The following is a 21,026-nucleotide window of genomic DNA, read 5'->3' on the forward strand; positions in this document are numbered from 1 at the left end:
TTTATTTTTTGTTAAATTCCAAATTCAAATTGTCAAAAACTCTGACAACTGAACCACGTGAAAAAACTGATGAGTGGAGGCAAATGCATTTTGTTGTTAAAGGATGTATAGCGGACATATGAGATGGTCTCTCTCCAGAAACATGTTTGGAGCTTATTTGAGGAAACGCAAATGGGCACTGATGCTCATGCTCCATTAGATATGCATAACACGAAATATCAACCCAGTGGATTTTCCACCGGTAAATTCAGTTTACATTGTGAAATGAGAAGGAATCACACTGACTTCTCGGACTACCATAGTAATGGGACATCATTCAGTGCTAGCTGGCTGTGGGAGGCTCATGATGGTAACTTAGCATTATCCGAGTTTCAAGTTTCCATGATAGGGTTTTAAAAAACTGCAAATGGACCTAAACAATTTATTATTGTCATAGCACCTTGAACATTTCCCCCACCACGGAAACCATATTAGCCTTGCAGTGCCGTGCAGGGGTGTCATACACTCAATGACCATCAGGGGACGGAGATGAGGTGATGACATGATTGTGAAATTAGAATGGCTCTGGTGACAGAGATAAATCTAGCAGAATTTATATATTGGAAATTGCCTATATGGGATGGACCACTGCTACGCCCAGGTCCATGAGTGCGAAAGTAATTTTCGACCAGCCAGAGTTTTTCATTCACTTTGTGCTGTAGCTTCCTACTATTCACATCTGAAACAAAGAACGAAAGCGTTATTTCAGCTCTCTTGTCTTTGGGCCATCAATCTCTCTGCGCGCGCGCACACACACACACACACACACACACACACACACACACAAACAAACAAACAAACAATTGAAAGAAAGCAAACAAAAAATATACACACACTACTTAGTGAGAAAACAAAAAGAGACGCTTATCCACGTGACCGAGGCACTGCATTGATATGAGTGTAGGCTATTGATTTATTTCAGGCACAAGAAATAGCATAAATCTGAAAAGAAAGAATAAACACACTATAAGCACTCAGATTTTGCAGCAGTAGAGTAAGATGGTCCTGTGGTAAGATACAAGTCAAACATATTTATTATTCACAACCTATAATTAGGTAGAATCATTCAATTTGATCTTTGATCTTTTAATCTCATATATTTATTTTTTTATTTTTTATTCTTATAATTTGTAGTATTATGTTTCTTGTTGTATTTGTATATGTCCACTGGAAGCCTCAGAACCAAAACAAATTCCTTGTGTGTGCAAGCACACTTGGCAATAAAGCTCTTTCTGATTCTGATTCTGATTTGTAGTAGGGAGGTTAAGTGACTTTTGACTTCAAGTCATGATGCAAAGGTCCCCTTTGGTATGGAAGTACCTTAGGGCCATAGAAATAAATTTATCCTAAGACACAAGTGAGATCACATTTTGTATCTTATATACGCACATTTTAAAAAAATGGCCGCCGACCATACTTGAGAGGCCCATATCTTTGCTTCTGTTATAGCTATAATGACAAATTTGGTATCAACGGGTACATTTTTGTGGTCAAGGAGTCCAATAAAATAGGTTCCAAGACTAAAAAACAATAATGTTGTCCTTAACATGACAATTGGAGGTGAAGTATGCAATTTCTTATTAAAAAACGCATGCCAAACACACAGTCCATTCACAACTTAATAATTTCTTCGTTTAGGTCTGCTTCGCATGCGCCCTTTACAGCACTGGCTGAAGACGCGGGTCCTGCGTCGAGCATGGGCATCCGGTCGTTTACGTCTCAAGGTAACTCAGAACTGTGTCACAGCTCTGGAGCCCTGGAAGGCGGTGGACTGGTATCAGACAGGTGTAAACCTGGGAGTAATCTCTAAACTGATAGTGGTTTTGACAGACGCCTCCAATTCGGGCTGGGGCGCCCTCTATGAGGGCAGACCGACTTTTGGCCTGTGGTCAAGCCAAGAAAAGAGCTTGCACATAAACTGTCTAGAGATGAAGGCGGTCGAGAACGCCTTGCGGTTCTTCCTTCCCCTTCTAAAGGGCCACTATGTCCTTGTCCGCACGGACAACATATGGGTGGTTTCCTACATAAATCGCCAGGGCAGTCTGAGATCACGGAACCTTCATGCACTGGCAGAACGCATCCTTGTATGGGTTCAGCGCAACCTACTCTCGCTGAGAGCGGCGCATGTGCCAGGCCATCTTAATGTGCGTCCAGACAGGCTGTCCAGAGACAACGTTCCCCCAGGGGAATGGTCCCTCCACCCTCAGACAGTTCAGCTGTTGTGGGACACCTATGGCAAAGCAGAAGTCGACCTCTTTGCGTCTCAAGACAACGCTCAGTGTCCAATATGCTTCACAAAGAACAAGGACGAGCTGGCCCATCACTGGCCCAGCCGCCCTCTCTATGCTTTCCTTCCGATCATGCTGTTACCACAGATAATCAAGCGTATAAGGGAGAACGGTTCCTGTGTACTTCTAGTAGCTCCGTTCTGGCCGAACCAAGTTTGGTTTCCGGAGCTGATGCAGCTTCAGAGCTTGCCTCCGTGGCCTGTCCCGTTGAGGAGAGATCTCCTCTCATAGGCCGGGGTTACGATTTGGCACCCACGACCCGAGCTTTGGGCTCTGCATGTGTGGGCTATCAACGGGTACCCGTCAGTCTCCCCGACGGAGTGTTAAACACGATTACGCAAGCTAGATCGCCCTCCACTAGATGGCTTTGTGCTTCCAAGTGGTCAGTGTTCTCAGGTTGGTACTCAGCTCGCAACCTGGATCCACAAGATTGTGGGGTGTCGGAGGTTCTCTACCTCCTACAGGAGCTCTTGGATAAGGGTAGATCCCCATCCATGCTCAAGGTATATGTGGCGGCTATTGCTGCGTTTGTCTTGTCACAGGCGATTTTTGAGATTCGCCTTCGAGGGCCAGGCATATCAATACACAGTCCTACCGTTCAGCCTGTCCCTGGCATCCTGTATATTATGATGTGCATGGACGCTGCTCTCGCGCCCCTATAACTTCAGGGCATACAATTTGAACTATTTGGACGATTGGCTGATTCTAGCTCGATCTCATTCAGAGCTCATAGAACACAGGACCATATTACTCGAACACCTCGAGAATCTTGGTCTCACAGTCAATTGGGCAAAGAGCTCGCTGTCCCCCAGCCAGGAAATATCCTTTCTGGGCACAGAGCTGAACTCACTGTCAATGACAGCGCGACTATCGCCAGAGCGCATACTGAACATTGCGGCACTATAGTCCCGCTCAAGAGATTTCAGAAAATGCTGGGCCTCATGGCCTCATCATCATCAGTACTCCAGCTGGGTCTGCTTCGCATGCACCCACTGCAGTGGTGGCTGAAAGCATGAGTGCCGTCTCGAGCTTGGGCCTCCGATCTGTTTCGCCTCAGGGTCAATCAGAAATGCGTCGCAGCTCTGAAACCTTGGAAGGCGACCGACTGGTACTGGAACCACCGCCTCTTCAATCTGACATTCTCTCTTCGGATCTGACAGCGAGGCTGACGTGAATCTCCTTTGCCTAGTTAGGGCCCTTAGAATTTACGTGGAGCGTTCGGCTGCTTTCAGACGGTCAGGACAGCTATTTGTTTCGTTTGGTGGCCGATCTAAAGGTCTAGCTGCCCATTTTTATATCCCCATATCATATGAACTCAGGGCGCTCGCTCTTGGGTCAGTGTTGTGGTAGATTTAGCACGCAGAGCCTTTTAAATTGGATTCCCGTATCGTAAGCTAGCTTACGCAACATGAGAGTACTCTCGTAAGAGAACGTCACGGTTACTAACGTAACCTCGGTTCTCTCTAGAAGAGGGAATGAGTGTTGCGTAACCCTGCTGTGCATGTGCTACCATCTGGTTTCGCTTCAGACGATGAAAACCAAGGAGCATCTTATCGAGCTCTGGCTTATATAGGCATAAGCCACGCCCATTCGCCCACACGCCCACTCATTGGTGCTTACGTCACGTGCAGTGCCTCGATAGGTTGCAGCAGTTGCCGCATAGCATCCAATAGGCGCGCGAGCTGCCTCGCCTAGGTCTGCTAGCTGCAGCAAGTGTGTTTTAAATTAATAAAAATTATAAGGATAATTTTTGGCTTCAGTATTCTCGAGAAAAGATTTTCCCTATAAGGTTTTTTTTCCATAGTCAACTAGCTAGCTATTTATTAGTTATCTAACATTAAAAACATTTTTCTATTTAATGAGAAAGTCATATGAACCTCAAAGTGTTAACCTGTCACCTCTGACCTTCAACAGCTGTCACAGCTCCTGGTGCAGATGGGATGTGTTGTTGCAGGAACTGATATGCTATAGGCTACTCCTGACTGGTCGAAATCTCATGCTACTAAGGACAAATGTAATGTACAGAAGTAGCTGCACTGCTTAAATACAAAATTAAAAATTTTTGAACGAAAAGATAAGTAAAGTCACTCTGATGACAATTTTTATGCGAAATGTGCATATTTACCCCCAATTCTCATGGTATGGGGAAAATTATTATTTTTTTAAACTTGAAACCAATTTTATTGGAGTCCTTGATCCCAAAAATGTACACTTTGACACCGAATTTGTCATTATAGCGATAACAGAAGCAAAGATATGGGCTCTAGAGTATTTTCGGCGCATTGGCGGCCATTTTTGAAAAAACATGTTTATTTCTGATACAAAGTGTGATCTCACTTGTGTCTTAGGATAAATTGATTTGTATGACCCTAAGGTACTTCCATACCAAAGGAGACCTTTGCATCATGACTTCAAGTCAAAGGCCTATTATTGCTACTATCGTCACATTCCTTCCAACTTTGTATGTAATTTAAGAAATTATTCACCTTTTTATGTATCTTTTTGACTGTGATTTGATTGTCTTTAATTCACTTTGAGTGAACTAAACCTGATAAATGGTTCAAGTTATATTTGAATATATATTTTTAAAATATATTTAGAATTTAAATGCTACAGTTTAAAAGATAGAATATATTTTTTTCCATCAAGGATGCATTCAATTGTTCAAAATTGACAGTAAAGACTGGTACATTATATATATATATATATATATATATATATATATATATATATATATATTATATATAATATTATGCAGTACAATTGTTGTAAACATTGATAATAATGAGAATATTTGAATATCTGAGGGATCATGTGACTGAAAACTGGAGTAATGACTGCTTAAAATTCAGCTTTTCCATGACAGGAATAATATGCATTGTAAAATATATTAAGTATATATATATATATATATATATATATATATATATATATATATATATATATATATATATAAAACCCATTTAATTTAAACTGTTATAGTAATTTACAATATTACTGTTTTTACTGTATTTTTAATAAAATAAATGCAGCCTTGATGAGTATAGGAAACTTCTTTCAAAAACATTAAAATAATCATACAAACCCAAAACTTATGAACAGTAGAGTCAAAAATGATGTGGAATGACAATTTTTATTCTGTACCCACAGAATCATGAAAAAATAAAATCAAAAGTCGTGAGAATACGGTTAAATATGGCTCGGTTAAAGTTATGTTTTTCCACCCTAAGCTCTGGGGATGAATAATATAGATGATACAATATCAGATCACAAATTCTAAAAGGTAAATTACCCATTGAAACATATTAAGAGTGTTTTTCTCAGTCAGACTTTTGATGATGCTCACCATCTGCAGTTTTACTATGAACAATTGGGTCTTAAAACCATTTTGAAACAGCAGAAGCACTGTTCCGTATCATCCTGTAAGGACAATGTAAGTGCAGCCATTTACAGAATATGAGACCATTTAGAGAGCATACACAAGCACAACTTTTGTGGGCACATTTATGCTATCAGATAACAGCTTACCATATTTGTTCATACAAGCTGACCATTAATGAGACATAAACCCTGAGATGCTGTGTGTGAAACTGAGTATACCCAAAATGCCCATGTACCCCTGGTAAATGTTAGTAATAAGCCAGCCTTACGGTCGATTTGGTCAGCAAACACCTCTCCGTAGATCATCCAGTATGGCATGAAGAAGATGTTGCGTGCCAGCATCCAGGATGGGTCCTCATTGGGATTGAGAATTGCCTGCCGCGCCACCCCGAAACTCATCAGCACCACCAGCATGATGATCACAAAATACATCATGTCAATCATCTACGTTCCCCCCGGATCATTGAAGAAGGTGAATGGAAGGAAAGAGAAAGATCAACAGTGTTAGGAACTGTTACACATCTACATATGTAATTTCAAATTGCTGTCAGAGTTCAGAGTCAGTCAGTCTCCCTCACCATCTTGCCAATCATCATAACGTATGGACCCAGGTATTTGTTCACTCCGAAGATATCAAGCAGTCGAATGTACCAATAAATGATATTGACGCAGTAAATGACCCTCCCATAGCTCATCAGGGGCGGGTCTTGTAGGCGAAGCACCATCCCAATGGAGAAGATGAGGATGGCCATGAGGTCAGTGACGTTCCAGTACTCCTGTAACCACACTTTCACCTTCTGCAGGAGCTTCCCCGGCTCTGACATGAGGATCTAAGGGACAGGAGAGAGTTAAACAGTGAAGAACACGGTGAAAGCCCTCATGTTGGACAAATATACTTTTCAAAACAATTGAAAACAAAAAACACAGAAAAACAGTAATATTGCATTTAAAATAAATGTTTTATATTTTAACATTTTTATAAAATGTAATTATTCAAATACTATGCAAATACTTTTACTCCTTGTCTGGTGGTTAATGGTTGTTTTGAAGTTCATTTGTCCATTTGTCATCCCAGGACAAAGCTGAATTTTCAGGATGGACATGGACAAATGAACTTCAAAACAACCATTAACCAACAGACAAGGAGTAAACGTATTTGCATTTATTAATTTCCACAAGAGGGCAGTAATAGACTGTTTATTTGAAAGAGTGCACATTCTGAGGTCTCCTCAACAGCAAATTTTTAACTGAAAGGCAGCTGTGTAATTATATGCACATGTAATTATTAGACATTCCCTATGAATAATAAATCATCTTTTCCCACATTTCAGGGATAGAAGGAAACACTATTGTTTCATCACTGAGGTCTAATGAAGACTCACCTCTCTCATCTTCTCGATGCCATTGGTGAAGATGTAGGCAATAACAATCCACTCTTGAGGAGAGGGCCACAGGTCCATCTTCACTAGCACAATATAGTTGAAGAGCATCAAGTAACCTACATAGGCCAACTGTGGGAATACAGAGCATCATGATTGGATTAGAGAAAATAACCCTCTTTGGTCGGTTTCAGCTCAAACAATGAAGTTTATTAAATTCACAGAGAACACATGATAATTCTGACTTTCATTATGTTAGCTTTACTTACACAAGAGTTATTACAGTTTAGAGTTTTAGATTTTTAATTTTGGTTTCTGTTTCATTTTCAATACTGTTTAAAAGTTTGGATCAGTAAGATTTTGAAAGAAATTGAATACATTCATTCAGCAAGGAACATTTAATTGATCTTAAGTCACGGTAAAGATTTCTTTGGGGTCAGTAAGATTTTTCTTTTTGAAGAAATGAAAAAGACAGTAATAAATTGATCAAAAGTTTATAATGTAACAAGATTTCTATTTCAAATAAATTCTGTCCTTGCTACTTTTCAAAGAATCACGAAAATCATATATCATAGTTTGATAATAATAAGAAATACACCCTGAGCACCAAATCAGCATATTAGAAAGATTTCTGAAGGATCATGTGACACTGAAGACTGGAGTAATAATGCTGAAAATTCAGCTTTACCAACACAGGAATAAATTACATTTAAAAATATATAAAACTAAAAAAAAGTTATTTTAAATTGCAATGACATTTTACAATATTACTATTTTTATTGTATTTTTGATCATTATGATCATGAGCATAAAAGACTTCTTTCAAAAATATTAAAATCTTACCAACCCCAAACCTTTAAACGGTTCTGTATTTTTTCTTAGTATACAGTTTTCACTCTATTATTGTTATTTTGGATCCCAGTTAGATTTATTTACATTTTTATTTAATAAAATGAAAATTGAATTATTTTAATTTACACATGCATTTGGTCAAACAGTAGAAAGATTGTCACCCTCACCAGTGGAAAATAGAATTATTGCTCAGTGTAAACTACAATGTGACAGTGTGATGAGAGAGAGAGAGAGAGAGAGAGAGAGAGAGAGAGAGAGAGAGAGAGAGAGAGAGAGAGAGAGAGAGAGAGAGAGAGAGAGAGAGAGAGAGAGAGAGAGAGAGAGAGAGAGAGAGAGAGAGAGAGAGAGAGAGAGAGAGAGAGAGAGAGAAAAAGAGTAAGTAAATAACAAATGACACACAGCACATAGAGCAGAATTTTTCATCTTCTGGAGCCTGGAGATTTGTCAGATTCATGGCCTATATTTAAAACATAGATGAGGCTAAAAAATTAAATAAATAAAACCTCAGCTGTTTTGATCTCTACTTGCCTGGATTTTAACGTTTCTCCCTCTGGACCTGATATGGTATCTATTGATATGAATTGAACTGAACTGAAAGATTTCAGAGGACATTTCTCGGAAGAATTCACCCTCAAGGTATTTTGATGTTCATATACTTGATATGATTTGATATGCTAAACAGACTGAACAATACTGTGTGTCTTTTTGTACTAAAAAAGGTCACAGCTGGGGCTTTTACCGTGTGAAACCAGAACTTGACGATAGGGGCGTTGTAAAACTCGTAAATTTTGCGACCCAGTGGAATCAGCCGATGCCGGTTCTGAACCTCCACCACCTGTTTCTTACGTGAAGCTTCTGTACTGACGTTTCCCAGCATGGCCTAGAAAAAAGTATAGAGGAGAAAAAGAGGAGAAAAATAGAAAGCATTGCTTTTACACACTATTTACATAGTGTGACTCCTCGCCCAGAATTGCATGCAGCTGTTTCACTGCTAAGCAATCCTGAGTGTCGAGGAAGGTGAGATATTCACTATGAGCTGGGCATTGATGATTCCGCTGGGAATGGTCGTGCGGAAAAAGAAAGAGAGAGTGTGAAAGTGTGTGTGAGAGAGAGGAAAAAAGAAAAGGGGAATGAAAATGCCCAGTGCCATGAGTTATTTGGACACATCCTTAATCCAAGAGTGGGGAGCTTATCCCATAAATGGAAAAATATGGGGCACTCTTGGACATTATGGCAGAATTGTATTGCAACAACTTTTTTTTGCTGTTGAAGCTGTTTGGTCGAACTTTGCTGCATTACAATCTTACAAAGTACACAGTCAACCTAAATGCAATGACATTTTTTTTTTTTTACAGCTTATTTTATACACAAGATCTAATTTTGGCACAGGCATTTCAATGTTTTAACAGAGAAAAAATACTGCAATTATACTTTCCAGAAGAGCATTAAAATAAATTGCAATACAATTGTCATCTTGTGTTGTAACTTCATATTTCTATATTATATTCATAGTGAAGTGAGAGGCAAAACATCCATTTTTGATACCGTGTTGTATATAAGATCAGGTCAACACACTCACGTTCTGGGAAATGTAGTCCTCAGTTGTTTTGACTAACAGTCTACAGTCAACTCTTGGACTACATTTCTAAACTAGTGTCTTGTGCTGACCTGTTTCTTTAGAGCAGTGGTTCTCAAACTGTGGAGGATTATATGAGTTGATTGGGTGATTTAAAAAAAAAACAGACCTACATAAATAAAATAATGAAAAATAATAAAGCACCAACAATTACTGTAACTGAATGTGTTTAAACTAATCTGATAAAGTGTTTTTGTGTCTTACTTTCAAAAGTTTGGGGTCAGTAAAATTTTTACTTATGCTCACCAAGGCAGCATTTATTTGATCAAAAATACAGTAAAAACAGCAACATTGTGAAATATTATTATAATTTAAAATGTTTTCTTTTTTAATATATTTCACAATGTAATTTATTCCTGTGATGGCAAAGCTGAATTTTCAGCATCATTACTTTAGTCTTCAGTGTCACATGATCCTTAAGAGATCATTCTAATGCTGAAAAGTAATTACATTCTTTTGTAACATTATAAATGTCTTTGCTGTCATTTTTGATCAATTCATTGCTGTTTTCTTTTAAAAAAATCGTACTGACCTTAAACTTCTGAACAGTACTGTACACTGCCATTCAAACATACTGTATCAAAACACTAAGACAGTTTTGTTTTTGAAAGAAGTTGATAATTATGATGCACTAAATTGATTAAAAAAATACTGACTTTAAAATGTCACAAACGACCATTTCCAATTTCATATAAAAACTGTATTATTCAAATTCTCTGTTTGCCATGTGTAGCACTAACAGCTTATGCGATCTAGTCGTCAGTTTATGAGATATTGATAAGATTGCACAAGTATAGCACCAGTCTCTTTCTCTGAGACTCCAATGGACTCCTTATCTTGTTGTTGTTCATCTGGGCCATCCACGTCTCTCTCTCTGTGTTGTTTAAATCAGGTTTGCTTTCCTCTTTCAGAACAGTAGTGTACAGAACAGCCTTCAGTTCTCAAAAGAACAACAGACTGGTGTGTTTCTAGAAAAAAGTTTTTGTGTTTGCTATTTTTAAGTGTATTGTAATACTTCGGCAACTGAAAAAAGACACTGTATTACCATTTAAACACTTCTTTAAATAGCATAAACATTTAGACTGTGCTAATAATAAGAAAGTTTTTTCATTTTCCGTTTTTTTTTCAGTAGAATGGAGTAATTTGCAATTACAACTAACATTTTCTTTTTAAATTTTATTTCAAAACAATAGTACTGTTCCCTTTCGTAGTCACTCCGAGTTACGTCGGATGACGACGAATGGGGGTTTCGCCTAGGAAGCCAATAATCTTCGTGTATTATAAAACGAGCCAATGGTGATGAAATGCCATGGGTCTGCGGAATTTGCATAGTGTATCTCCGCCCCACCTCGTGGGTATAAAAGGAGGACGCTCGGCAACTTGCAGATATGTTTTCGCTTCGGAGCCAAGAGCTTCTCTTCACTCCACAAGCCAAATCCTGACTTCATCTTCTTTGAGACGAGCGAACTCTCCGGTGTTGGTGTGACGGCGGTACCCAGCGAGTTCACATTGCCTGCGATCTGAGCAGTGATCTGCCAGTCTGTGTGTTTCTCCCTGGTCGCCTCAGCATCGCTGAGTTTCTTCTCTAAAAGAGCTGCACGTGGCACGTCTTCTTAAAGATGTCTCGCCCGGGTTCTACTCTTCTCGTTTCCTGTCTTCCTTTGATGGGCACAATCGCTGCTTTGCGTGTTTGGGCTTAGAACACGCTAAAGCAGCGCTTGTGGATGACTCATGTTCCTTCTGTGGGAACATGGCCATCGCAACACTAAGGTCTAGACTCAATGATCTCATTCGAGAGAGAGTCCCCTCATCCACACCCCGATCTACATCTTCCACGAGAGGCTGTACTTCGGCTGGTGGACAGGGTGACTTGAGGGTGACGGTGTGGGACAATCCGACGATGCGTCCTCGGACCACGCCCCCCTCTACAGTGTTGCAACCCGCGAGTGCTGCGGTGATTCTACCGGGTTCATCTTTCGATGCCCCGCGTGTTTCATTCGGCGGTCCAGAGGAAGACTCGATATCGATCGCGGCATCACTAGGCAGGCAAGAGTCATCGGGAAGTGACGATGCGGCTGCATTGCCGCCTCCTGGAGGTCCAGCGTTGCCCGTATCAGATCCCGAGATGACGGCCATGCTCTCCCGGGCCGCCGCGAGCATCGGGCTTGAGTGGAACCCTCCGCCCTGCCCTGAGCGCTCGCGGTTGGATGATTGGTTTTTGGGTGCGGCTGCCGCCTCACGGCCACAGCCAACCCCAATGCCATTCTTCCCGGAAGTGCATGAGGAGTTGACGAAATCATGGAAGGCTCCCTTGACCTCCCGTATACGTTCGTCAGCTTTCTCCGCCTTTCCTCCCCTCGATGGGGCGGCCGCCCATGAGTACACTGGGATTCCCCCGGTTGAACGCTCTGTTGCCATGCAACTATGTCCTCAGAGTGCTTCATCTCGTGGTAATCCTAAGCACCCGTCCAAGGCCTGTAGATTTTCGTCCACCCTAGTGGCGAGCTCTCACAGAGCTGCAGGACAGGCGGCTGCCGCTCTGCATGCGATGAGCACCTTGCAGGTCTACCAGGCCCAGCTGCTCAGAGATATGCACGAGGCGGGGACTGACCCAGGGCTCTTCAATGAGCTGCGTGCCGCCACTGACCTCGCTCTCCGAGCGAAGAAAGTGGCCTCACACTCCCTGGGTCAGGTGATGGCCACCTCTGTGGTCCAGGAGCGTCACCTGTGGCTGAACCTGGCTGATATGCGGGACGCCGAGCGAACCCGTCTGCTCGACGCCCCCATATCCCAGGCCGGCCTCTTCGGCGGAGCGGTTGAGGACTTTGCCCAGCAGTTCTCAACCGCACAGAAGCAGTCTGAGGCGATTAAACATTCTGCCCCGACGGCCTGCTGCTGCCTCCACCCAGCCGTCGGTACAGACACCTCAGACTGCTCGCCGCCGAGGGCGCCCTCCTGTGGCTCCCTCCCCTCCCGCACGGCCCCAGCAGCAGCCTTCACCCGGGCCGCGTCGTGGAGGAGGCCGCAGGAAGGCGCCACAGCCCTCTCCAGCCCCGCGCCCCGCTAAACGCCAGGCTAAGCGGCGCTCCTGAGACGGGCTGCTCAGTGATGGTGTCGGTTTTTTCCCAGGAGGTGGTTGCAGGCCCCCTCCTTCCCCCGGCGGAGGGCCGGGAGAGAATCTTTTGTTCTCCCGCTGCTCACCCACGGGTGGGCAGTACCCTATTATGGTCCAAGAAAGAACCAATACACCCATCACTGAGCACACAGAGCCGGTTGACAGTGCGCGACGCCCCCGGGCCTCGCCGCTCTCATCCTTCTCTGTCACAGAGTTCTCGGACCGCAGTGTGTGCCGCCTCCGGGCCTCGCCACTCCCGTCCCCCTCTGTCCCAGAGGGTGCGGACGACAGTGTGTGCCGTCTCCGGACCTCACCACTCTCGTCAGACCCCTGGCAGAGCAGACCCCCGTGGAATGCTGGTCCTTCCCTGGTCTCCTCTGTCAGGACGCGGAGCATGACCGCGCCCCCGCACCGGGCCGCTTTGCCACCCTCGCCTGGGCCGGTCAATCCACTTCGCTGCCCCTCCGGGGGGACGCCTGTGGTTCGTATGACCCCGCTGGTTCAGTATCTGACAGCTTGGTTGGAGCTTCCCAGCCTTTCTCGCTGGGTTGCCCGAACTATCAGGCTCGGCTATGCGATTCAGTTAGCACGGTCTCCTCCCCGCTTCAGGGGAGTTCGCTTCACTATGGTCGGTGGCAATGCCCCTATCATGAGAGCGGAGGTTGCCACCCTACTGGCGAAGGGTGCAATCGAGACTGTCCCTCCAGCCGAGATGAAGTCAGGGTTTTACAGCCCGTACTTCATTGTCCCCAAGAAGTCCCTGGGGTTACGGCCGATCCTGGATCTACGCGTCTTGAACCGCTCCCTTCACAGGCTGCCGTTCAAGATGCTCACGGCCAAACGCATTTTCGAATGTGTGCGGCCACGGGATTGGTTTGCAGCGATAGACCTGAAGGACGCCTACTTTCATGTCTCCATTTTACCTCGACACAGACCGTTCCTACGGTTTGCTTTCGAGGGGCAGGCATACCAGTTCGGGCTAGCCCTGTCTCCGCGCGTCTTCACGAAGGTCGTCGAGGCTGCCCTTGTTCCCCTTCCCCTTCCCATCCTGAACTATCTCGACGTCTGGCTGATCCTAGCTCACTCTCGAGACCAGGTTTGCGAACACAGGGATCTTGTGCTCCGGCACCCAGCCCGTCTGGGCCTTCGGGTCAACTGGGAGAAGAGCAAACTCTGCCCCGTGCAGAGGATCTCTTTTCTCTGTATGGAGATCGACTCGGTCGCCATGTCCGCGCAGCTTACGAGCGAGCGCGCACACTCGCTGCTGACTTGTCTTCGACAGTTCGATGGCAAGAGTGCGGTCCCACTGAAATTGTTTCAGAGGCTCCTTGGGCATATGGCATCTGCAGCCGCGGCAACGCCGCTCGGATTGTCCTGTGTCCTCTCGTGTACTCGCTTCAGTCAGCTAGTACTGGACCCGCTCAGGTGTCTTCGCTTGCTCGCCATCCCACTCCACGGACTGGATACGTGCGATTATTCCTCAGGTGAGCCTTCCTCTCTGAAGCCCTGAGTTCCTCCAGCACTGTTGACGCTGGCGCCAGTGTCTATTGCCTGTGCGTTGGCTAGGTGCCTCCGTGTGCATGGTTCCTCCCTGAGTAACCCCCACATGTGTATTTCCACTGTAAGCCTCCTTGAGCATGTGTCTTTCCCTTGGCAAGCCACCTTGCCACTCCTGGAGTTGAAAGTTGCCACCCCTCGGGCTGGTCACTCCAGCGTTCCTCCATATGAAGCCCTCCGGCCATATGTTTTTCTTAAGTCCTCCCGACGGGTAGGCATGCTGCGGCATATCTCCTTTGAGATATGCTTCCCAGTGTACCTTGGTATTTCTGTGTTAAGTAGGACTCCTTCGTCCGATCCGATCACGACAGGGGGATCAGACTTTCGAAGGGCACTGGAAGACAGCTGTGAAGGTGGCGTGATTTCACGGGGACCCCCATTCGTCGTCATCCGATGTAACTCGGAGTGACTACGAAAGGGAACGTCTCGGTTACGTATGTAACCCTCGTTCCCTGAGTAGGGAACGGAGACGTAACGTCTCCCTGCCACTTCCGCTGTACCGCTGGGTAGACGCCTGAGTTCAGTCTCGGCTCCTCAGCGAAGACATATCTGCATGTTGCCGAGCGCCCTCCTTTTATACCCACGAGGTGGGGCGGAGATACTCTATGCAAATTACGCAGACCCATGGCATTTCATCGCCATTGGCTCGTTTTATAATACACGAAGTTGATTGGCTTTCTAGGCGAAACCCCCATTCGTCTTCATCCGACGTAACGTCTCCGTTCCCTACTCAGGGAACGAGGGTTACATACGTAACCGAGACGTTTTTGATAGTATGTTAAATAATAAAATGATACATTGGTGAATATAAAAAGTCTTAGTGTTTCCAAAATATGGAATGGTATTTTAATTCTTCAGTCCAACTTCTTTATTTGCAAACATGGCTCATTTGGTTGATAAGATAAACATAGCAGTTTTAACAAATAAGAACAAAATTATGGATCCATAAAATTAAGACAATTTCAAGATACAGGGTACAAATTAAGGACAATTTGTACACTAATCAAAATCGTAAGTAATTGTTTAGAAGTAGTTGCTGCTTTCCCCCTGTGTATGCGGTCCACCATCTGAAACAGTTCAAGAGCCACTGCTTTAGAGCAACACTTGATTGTTCACAATAGAAGATTGAACAACAATATTCGTGCAGTTTTGTGTGAAAGAAGGTAGATCTGGTTCAACTCAAAAGTGAAGGTTGTCATCATGGAGAAGGCAGATCAAGGCTGCTAACATAATGCAATATTGAAACAAGCCTTTAACATGCACAATGGTGTTGTAGATGTGTGAATGATAAAGACACAGCATTCAGTCACAGTACCGTACTTCAGACGAGACCCTAGCGTAAAGAAAAGAAACAGAGGAGACAAGGACAGAGGCAGACGGAGACACGATACAACTCCACAACCACGCGTCTTCGCTTTGACAAAGAGGAACGAAGAGAAAGGGCGAAGTGGGAGAGGGGTGTGGGGCGGGGATGGTCAGAAAAACGGCAGGGTTGGTAAGGATTTCTTAGAAGAGGAGCCACAGACTCGAGAAAAAAAAAATCTGAAGCATATTTGAGAGGCCAAATTGGTGGCAGGTTGAGGACAGAGCAGATGTGCCTAAGTGTGTGTACGTGTGTGTGCCCGAGTGTGTTAGACTACAAGCTAAGGGACGAGGCTAAGGTGGGTGCTCTCACCACGGAGTTGTACTGCGTCTCACAGTAAGATCTTACTGTGAACTCCATGTCCTCCTCCTCTTTTTCTTTAGCTTGTTTCTCGGGTTCATCCACATCCTTCTCCTGGAGGTAGGTGTCCTGATCCTGAGGCATATATGACATCTCGTCCTTATTTTTAAACTCAAGACTCAGTATGGAAGGGGGGAGAAGTAGGCCCAAGATAACCTAGTGGATAAAACAAAAACACAGAGTTTGAGGGGGAAAAAATTCAGTTACATTTCATTATTTAGTAGTCGACCAGTTCCTCTAGTCACAGAATGCCTGTGATGATGATATAACTGTCTCTCTCTTTCTTGCAACAATAGCACCTGTGAGATATGAAATGGCAATCTCACCAATAAGGTCTGAACAAAAGGCAGAAATAAACCATGCAGAAAGTGAGTGAAATGCAAGGAGAAGCTCTGCACAGCTTGTTTTATTAGGGACTGACATATATAACATCTGTCAAATGTATTGAGATCTGGTGACGATACTCAGTTAGGCTGTGGCATTTAAACAATGCTCAATTGACACTAAGGGTCCCAAAGTTTGCCAAGAAAATATCCCCCCCACACCATAACACCACCAGCAGCCTGAACCATTGATACAAGACAGGATGGATCCATACTTTCATGTTGCTTACACCAAATTCTGACCCTACCATCAGAATGTCCAGCAGAAATCGAGACTCATCAGACCAGGCCTTAGTTTCGGCCTTTCTATCAGTTCAAACCAGTCTGGCTATCCTCCTCTGACCTCTGGCATCAACAAGGCATTTTCGCCCAGAGAACTGCTGCTCACTGGATATTTTCTCTTTTTCTGACCATTCTCTGTAAACCCTAGAGATGGTTGCGCATGAAAATCCCAGTGGATAAGCACTAAGCAGTTTCTGATATACTCAGAACACCCGTCTGGTACCAACAAACATGTCACATTGAAAAGTCACTTAAATCATCTTTCTTCCCCATTCTGATGCTTAGATTGAACTTCAGCAGACCGTCTTGACCATGTCTACATGCTTAAATACTTTGATCTGCTGCCATGTGATTGGTTGATATTTGCGTTAATGTGCAGTTGTACAGGTGTACCTAATAAAGTGGCCGGTGAGTGTACATTCATAAGTTTGGGATCGGCTGCATTTGTTTGATCAAAAATACAGACAATATTTTAATGTGGAAATTTTTAAACAATTCTTTTTTGGAACAGTATGTTGATTTTAAACCTTCTTAGGTGGTTTGAAATCCAATTAAAATCCAATTGTTGTTATTGTGTCTCAGTCGTTCCTTACTGAAAAAGTAGAGCATGGCGCTAGCAACGCCAAGGTTTAATTCTCAGGGAATGCATGGACTGATTAAATGTTTACCTTTAATGAAATTCGCATCTGCCAAATGCATAAATAAGAAGATCAGTCTAAATAGATTTTATGTGTTTTTTGCTCATTTGATGTGCGAAAAGAGTTGCAACAAGAACAACTTATGTTCTCAACAGGTATTAATGTTTAAGGATGTGTTTTGATGGGCAAGCTGATGTAAAAGACCACAGAGCATGTAAATGTTTCCATTCACACCCTAAAGCTAGTATGCCCCCTTCAAAAGTCCAGAGTAAAACATGGTTCCACCAGTGCACCATTTTGAGTGTTCATATCCCTTGTTTAACTTTTACACCGGCAGTGACACCAGAAATATTGTATATGTCCAGATTTGAAAATCATTAATGTTCAGATTTGTATATGCCATCATGAAAACAAGCAATTTTGTGAATAAAATTTCTTTACATGGCCAACCAATTTATTTTGCAAATCTCCCGACAATAAATATTCCTGTTGAAGGAATACAACTTTGTCAAATGTTTAATTTAACTTCTAATACTATCATATATAAACTGAGAAAGTTCTGTAAATTGAATTTAGCATTCAGCTGTGGAGCACGAAAGTCCTGTCTTATTCTGTGTCTCTATATACAGCTGTCAGACGGGTTTTCTTTCTATTGTAAGTTAAATGAAACATGGTAGTGAAACTCTTGGAGACTCTCGCGAGCTTTTGTCTTAGCAAGAGAGAGTCCTGTCATTCCTGTTCTGGAGTCTCAGGGTTTGAATAGGTTTTTTCCCTCTCTTTTTTAATACAGGTTCCTAAACCTGTATATGAGTTTCCACCATCACAATGTAATCCCTCCCTCTTATAATGTATATATATTACAATGTTTGACTCAAGAAGTCAGACGATGTTGGTATGACTGCAGCGAAAAGCAATAAAAGAACTTCTGCTTGGAAAACTTCCTCCATCTCCTGGTCTGAGCTTCTAACTTTTCTACAAGGAAAAAGTTCACTACAGATGGTGCCGTGAGCCGGATAGAATTAACTTCACCTGAATCCAGATTGGAATTCAAGCTCAAAGATCTGACTGCATTCCAGAGAGAATCTTACCTGAATCCAGAACTGAAATCTCCACTCAACAAAGACTGAGTTCCAGAACTGAAATCTCCACTCAACAAAGACTGAGTTCCAGAACTGAAATCTCCACTCAACAAAGACTGAGTTCCAGAACTGAATCCTGAAACTTCAAAGCTCAACAAAGAACAACATTTTTTTGACTGAGTATAAACAACGATTTGGTGAGTTTCACTCTATTCAAAGAACCACTGAAGACCAGTACAATCCTCTGCGACGTCAGAGAACAGTTATCAGACAGCTGCAGTGTCTGGCTAACAAAGTTACCCTTTAAAAGTTTATTTTAAAGATGAAAGTATAGCCTCTACGTTGCTAGAGAAGGTATCCTCTAAAGTTAGGGAAGGTTAACATTACGTGTTAATATTGGTGAACCTCTGTTCAAACAGGGATGTGTTTATCCTCTAAAAGTTAGGAAGGTGAAAGATCCTTTACATTTCCTTTTAGAGAAGATTAGCGTAGCGTGCTAATAATTTTGTGTGTTACCCTTTGCTCTGGGCAAGGAAGGTTAACTGTGTTATCGAGTGTAGCCTCTTTTGAGCAGAGAAGATTTAGTGTTTTTGTTTGTTTTATCCTCTAAAAGTTAAGAAGGTGAAAGATCCTTTGCATTTTTCTTTTAGGGAAGATTAGCGTAACATGCTAATAGTTTGTGATGAGTTGGTAACAAGGAAGTTTAACAATAGTTGATTTGTGTTAACAAGTGTACTCTCTGTTGATCAGAGAAGTTTTAGTGTTTTTGATTGTGTGATAAAGAAACATCACCAAATGTTTAGAAAAAATGCTTGGCTGGTTCCAACAACGGAAAAAGGTGGTCTTGCTACTCCTTTGTGGTCAGATAGCGAATTTAAAACACTGTTAGGAGAACAGATGGATCTAATATTCACTGAAAAAGTTAGACAAGAACTAACACAGAAATATGAGATTCATCCAGATAAGATTTGGTCTGTAGAAGAGTGTAAAAAGGTTCAGGGAGCAAGTGTTCGCAAGAACAATGTGGAAGCAATTATCTGTTGTCACAGAGAATTTGGTTTAGCAGTAGCTACACAACAGTCTCAGCATAACTCAGAACTAGAAAAAGAGAACAAAGAGCTACGTGCTAGAATTTCTTCTTTGACTAAGAAATTGAACCGCAACAAACCTATAGAAAAAAATGATGTAGAAGAAGTTAGTCAGCCGGATAACATTTACCCTGACTTACGAGCGTTCTTTGAAACAGATGCGGCTCTCCGCCCAGTAACTGATGTGCCTGTAAATTCAGTAAATGTGTGTGGTGCTAGAAAGAGATCGCAGGGAATTGAGGGAACTGAAAGTGTTCCTCCCAACTCTTCTGTTGTCCAAATCCAAACTGTTGCAAAAGCACTTGGACCTAAAGACATAGAGCGACTGTCCCAGAGGCTACCTTCAGCACTTAAACAGTTTTCTGAATTTAGAAGAACATTAATCAGCAAAATGCGTCTATATGACATGTCGTTAACAGAGGTCACACAGTTAATGTCACAAATTTTAACTGAAACTGAATTCAACAGTTTTGAATCTGCCGTGACTTCTGAACTACAACATGCCAGTAGAAGTGATATGAGAGAAGGTGTTTTGAAAATCCTAAAGAATATCTTAGGGCCCAAAATAGATTGGTCTAGAATTACTAGCTGTGTACAAAAGAAAGATGAAAATGTGTGCGAATATACTGAGAGGTTTTGTCAGTCAGCTGTAACGTACAGTGGAATAGTGGATGACTCTGAAAGTGTGCTTGATGACAAAGGACCACTGATTCGTATCTGGTCAGATGGTCTTGTTGCTGAATACAGAAGAGCTTTGCCATTCCTAGATATAGCTTGGTCTAACAGAACTCTCAGAAGTAACTTAGACAGTTTGGCAGCATGGGAAAGAGATGCTGATGTTAAAGCCAAAGTGAGAGTAGCAGCAGCAGCTACATTTAGCACAACGCCACCAGTAAACAGGTGGTCTAAAAAAGATGGCAAATGCCACTACTGTGGAAAATTAGGACATTGGGAGAAAGAGTGTAGGAAGAAGTTGCAAGATACAAAAAGAAATGCTATGCATAATTCTGCTCCTTCTCAGCCTGCATACAACCCTGAAATAGTTCCACAAGTGTCCACTGAAACTTTAGGACAGCTAGTTCAGGCTCTTCTAAGAGCACAAAAAGACCAGGAAAAAAACTAATTGTTGGGGCTGTGAGTAGCTACCTTTCACCTGTAATCCATCATAATGACAAAAGAATTTTTGTGAAAGGTAGCATACAAGAGAAAGAAATAGATTTTTTGCTTGATACAGGTGCAGAGATTACAATAATTCCTACAAAATTGGCTAAAGGTTTAGACATACCGTACAAGAAAACCAAACTTTCTTTAACTGGTGTAGTAGGTGAAGATTCTGTTTTGTATGAAACCCCGCCCATAGAGGTACAATTTGGCCCTAAAACTCTGACTACAAAACTGCTATGTGCTCCATTAAACACAGGTGCAAATTTAGGCATGGATCTCCTGAGACAGGTACATCTAACTTTAGACATGTCCTCAGAATCTGCTAGCATTCAAATTTCCTCAGCACAAGTTTCTACCAATAATGTAATCCCTCCAGAGTATGCTTTCTTACAGAATCATCCAATTTGTGCTAAAGACAAGGA

General features: G+C 42.6%; 1 protein-coding gene across 1 annotated transcript in view; it reads right to left on the reverse strand.

Annotated features, from left to right (window-relative positions):
• The window catches only part of trpm3 (transient receptor potential cation channel, subfamily M, member 3), a 209,223-nt gene that overhangs the window by 7,178 nt on the left and 181,019 nt on the right, over window positions 1–21,026 (reverse strand). The window contains exons 18-22 of the mRNA XM_077241041.1: window positions 15,923–16,126; window positions 8,679–8,819; window positions 7,091–7,219; window positions 6,287–6,538; window positions 5,978–6,152 (exon numbers count right to left, since the gene is read on the reverse strand). Of these exons, the coding sequence (XP_077097156.1) occupies window positions 5,978–6,152; window positions 6,287–6,538; window positions 7,091–7,219; window positions 8,679–8,819; window positions 15,923–16,126 (901 nt within the window). The remainder of the gene's footprint in view (window positions 1–5,977; window positions 6,153–6,286; window positions 6,539–7,090; window positions 7,220–8,678; window positions 8,820–15,922; window positions 16,127–21,026) is intronic.

The sequence above is a fragment of the Siphateles boraxobius genome, unplaced genomic scaffold, assembly GCF_051911475.1.
Source record: "Siphateles boraxobius isolate OS27281-9 unplaced genomic scaffold, OSU_SipBor_1 24, whole genome shotgun sequence".
Lineage (NCBI taxonomy): Eukaryota > Metazoa > Chordata > Actinopteri > Cypriniformes > Leuciscidae > Siphateles > Siphateles boraxobius.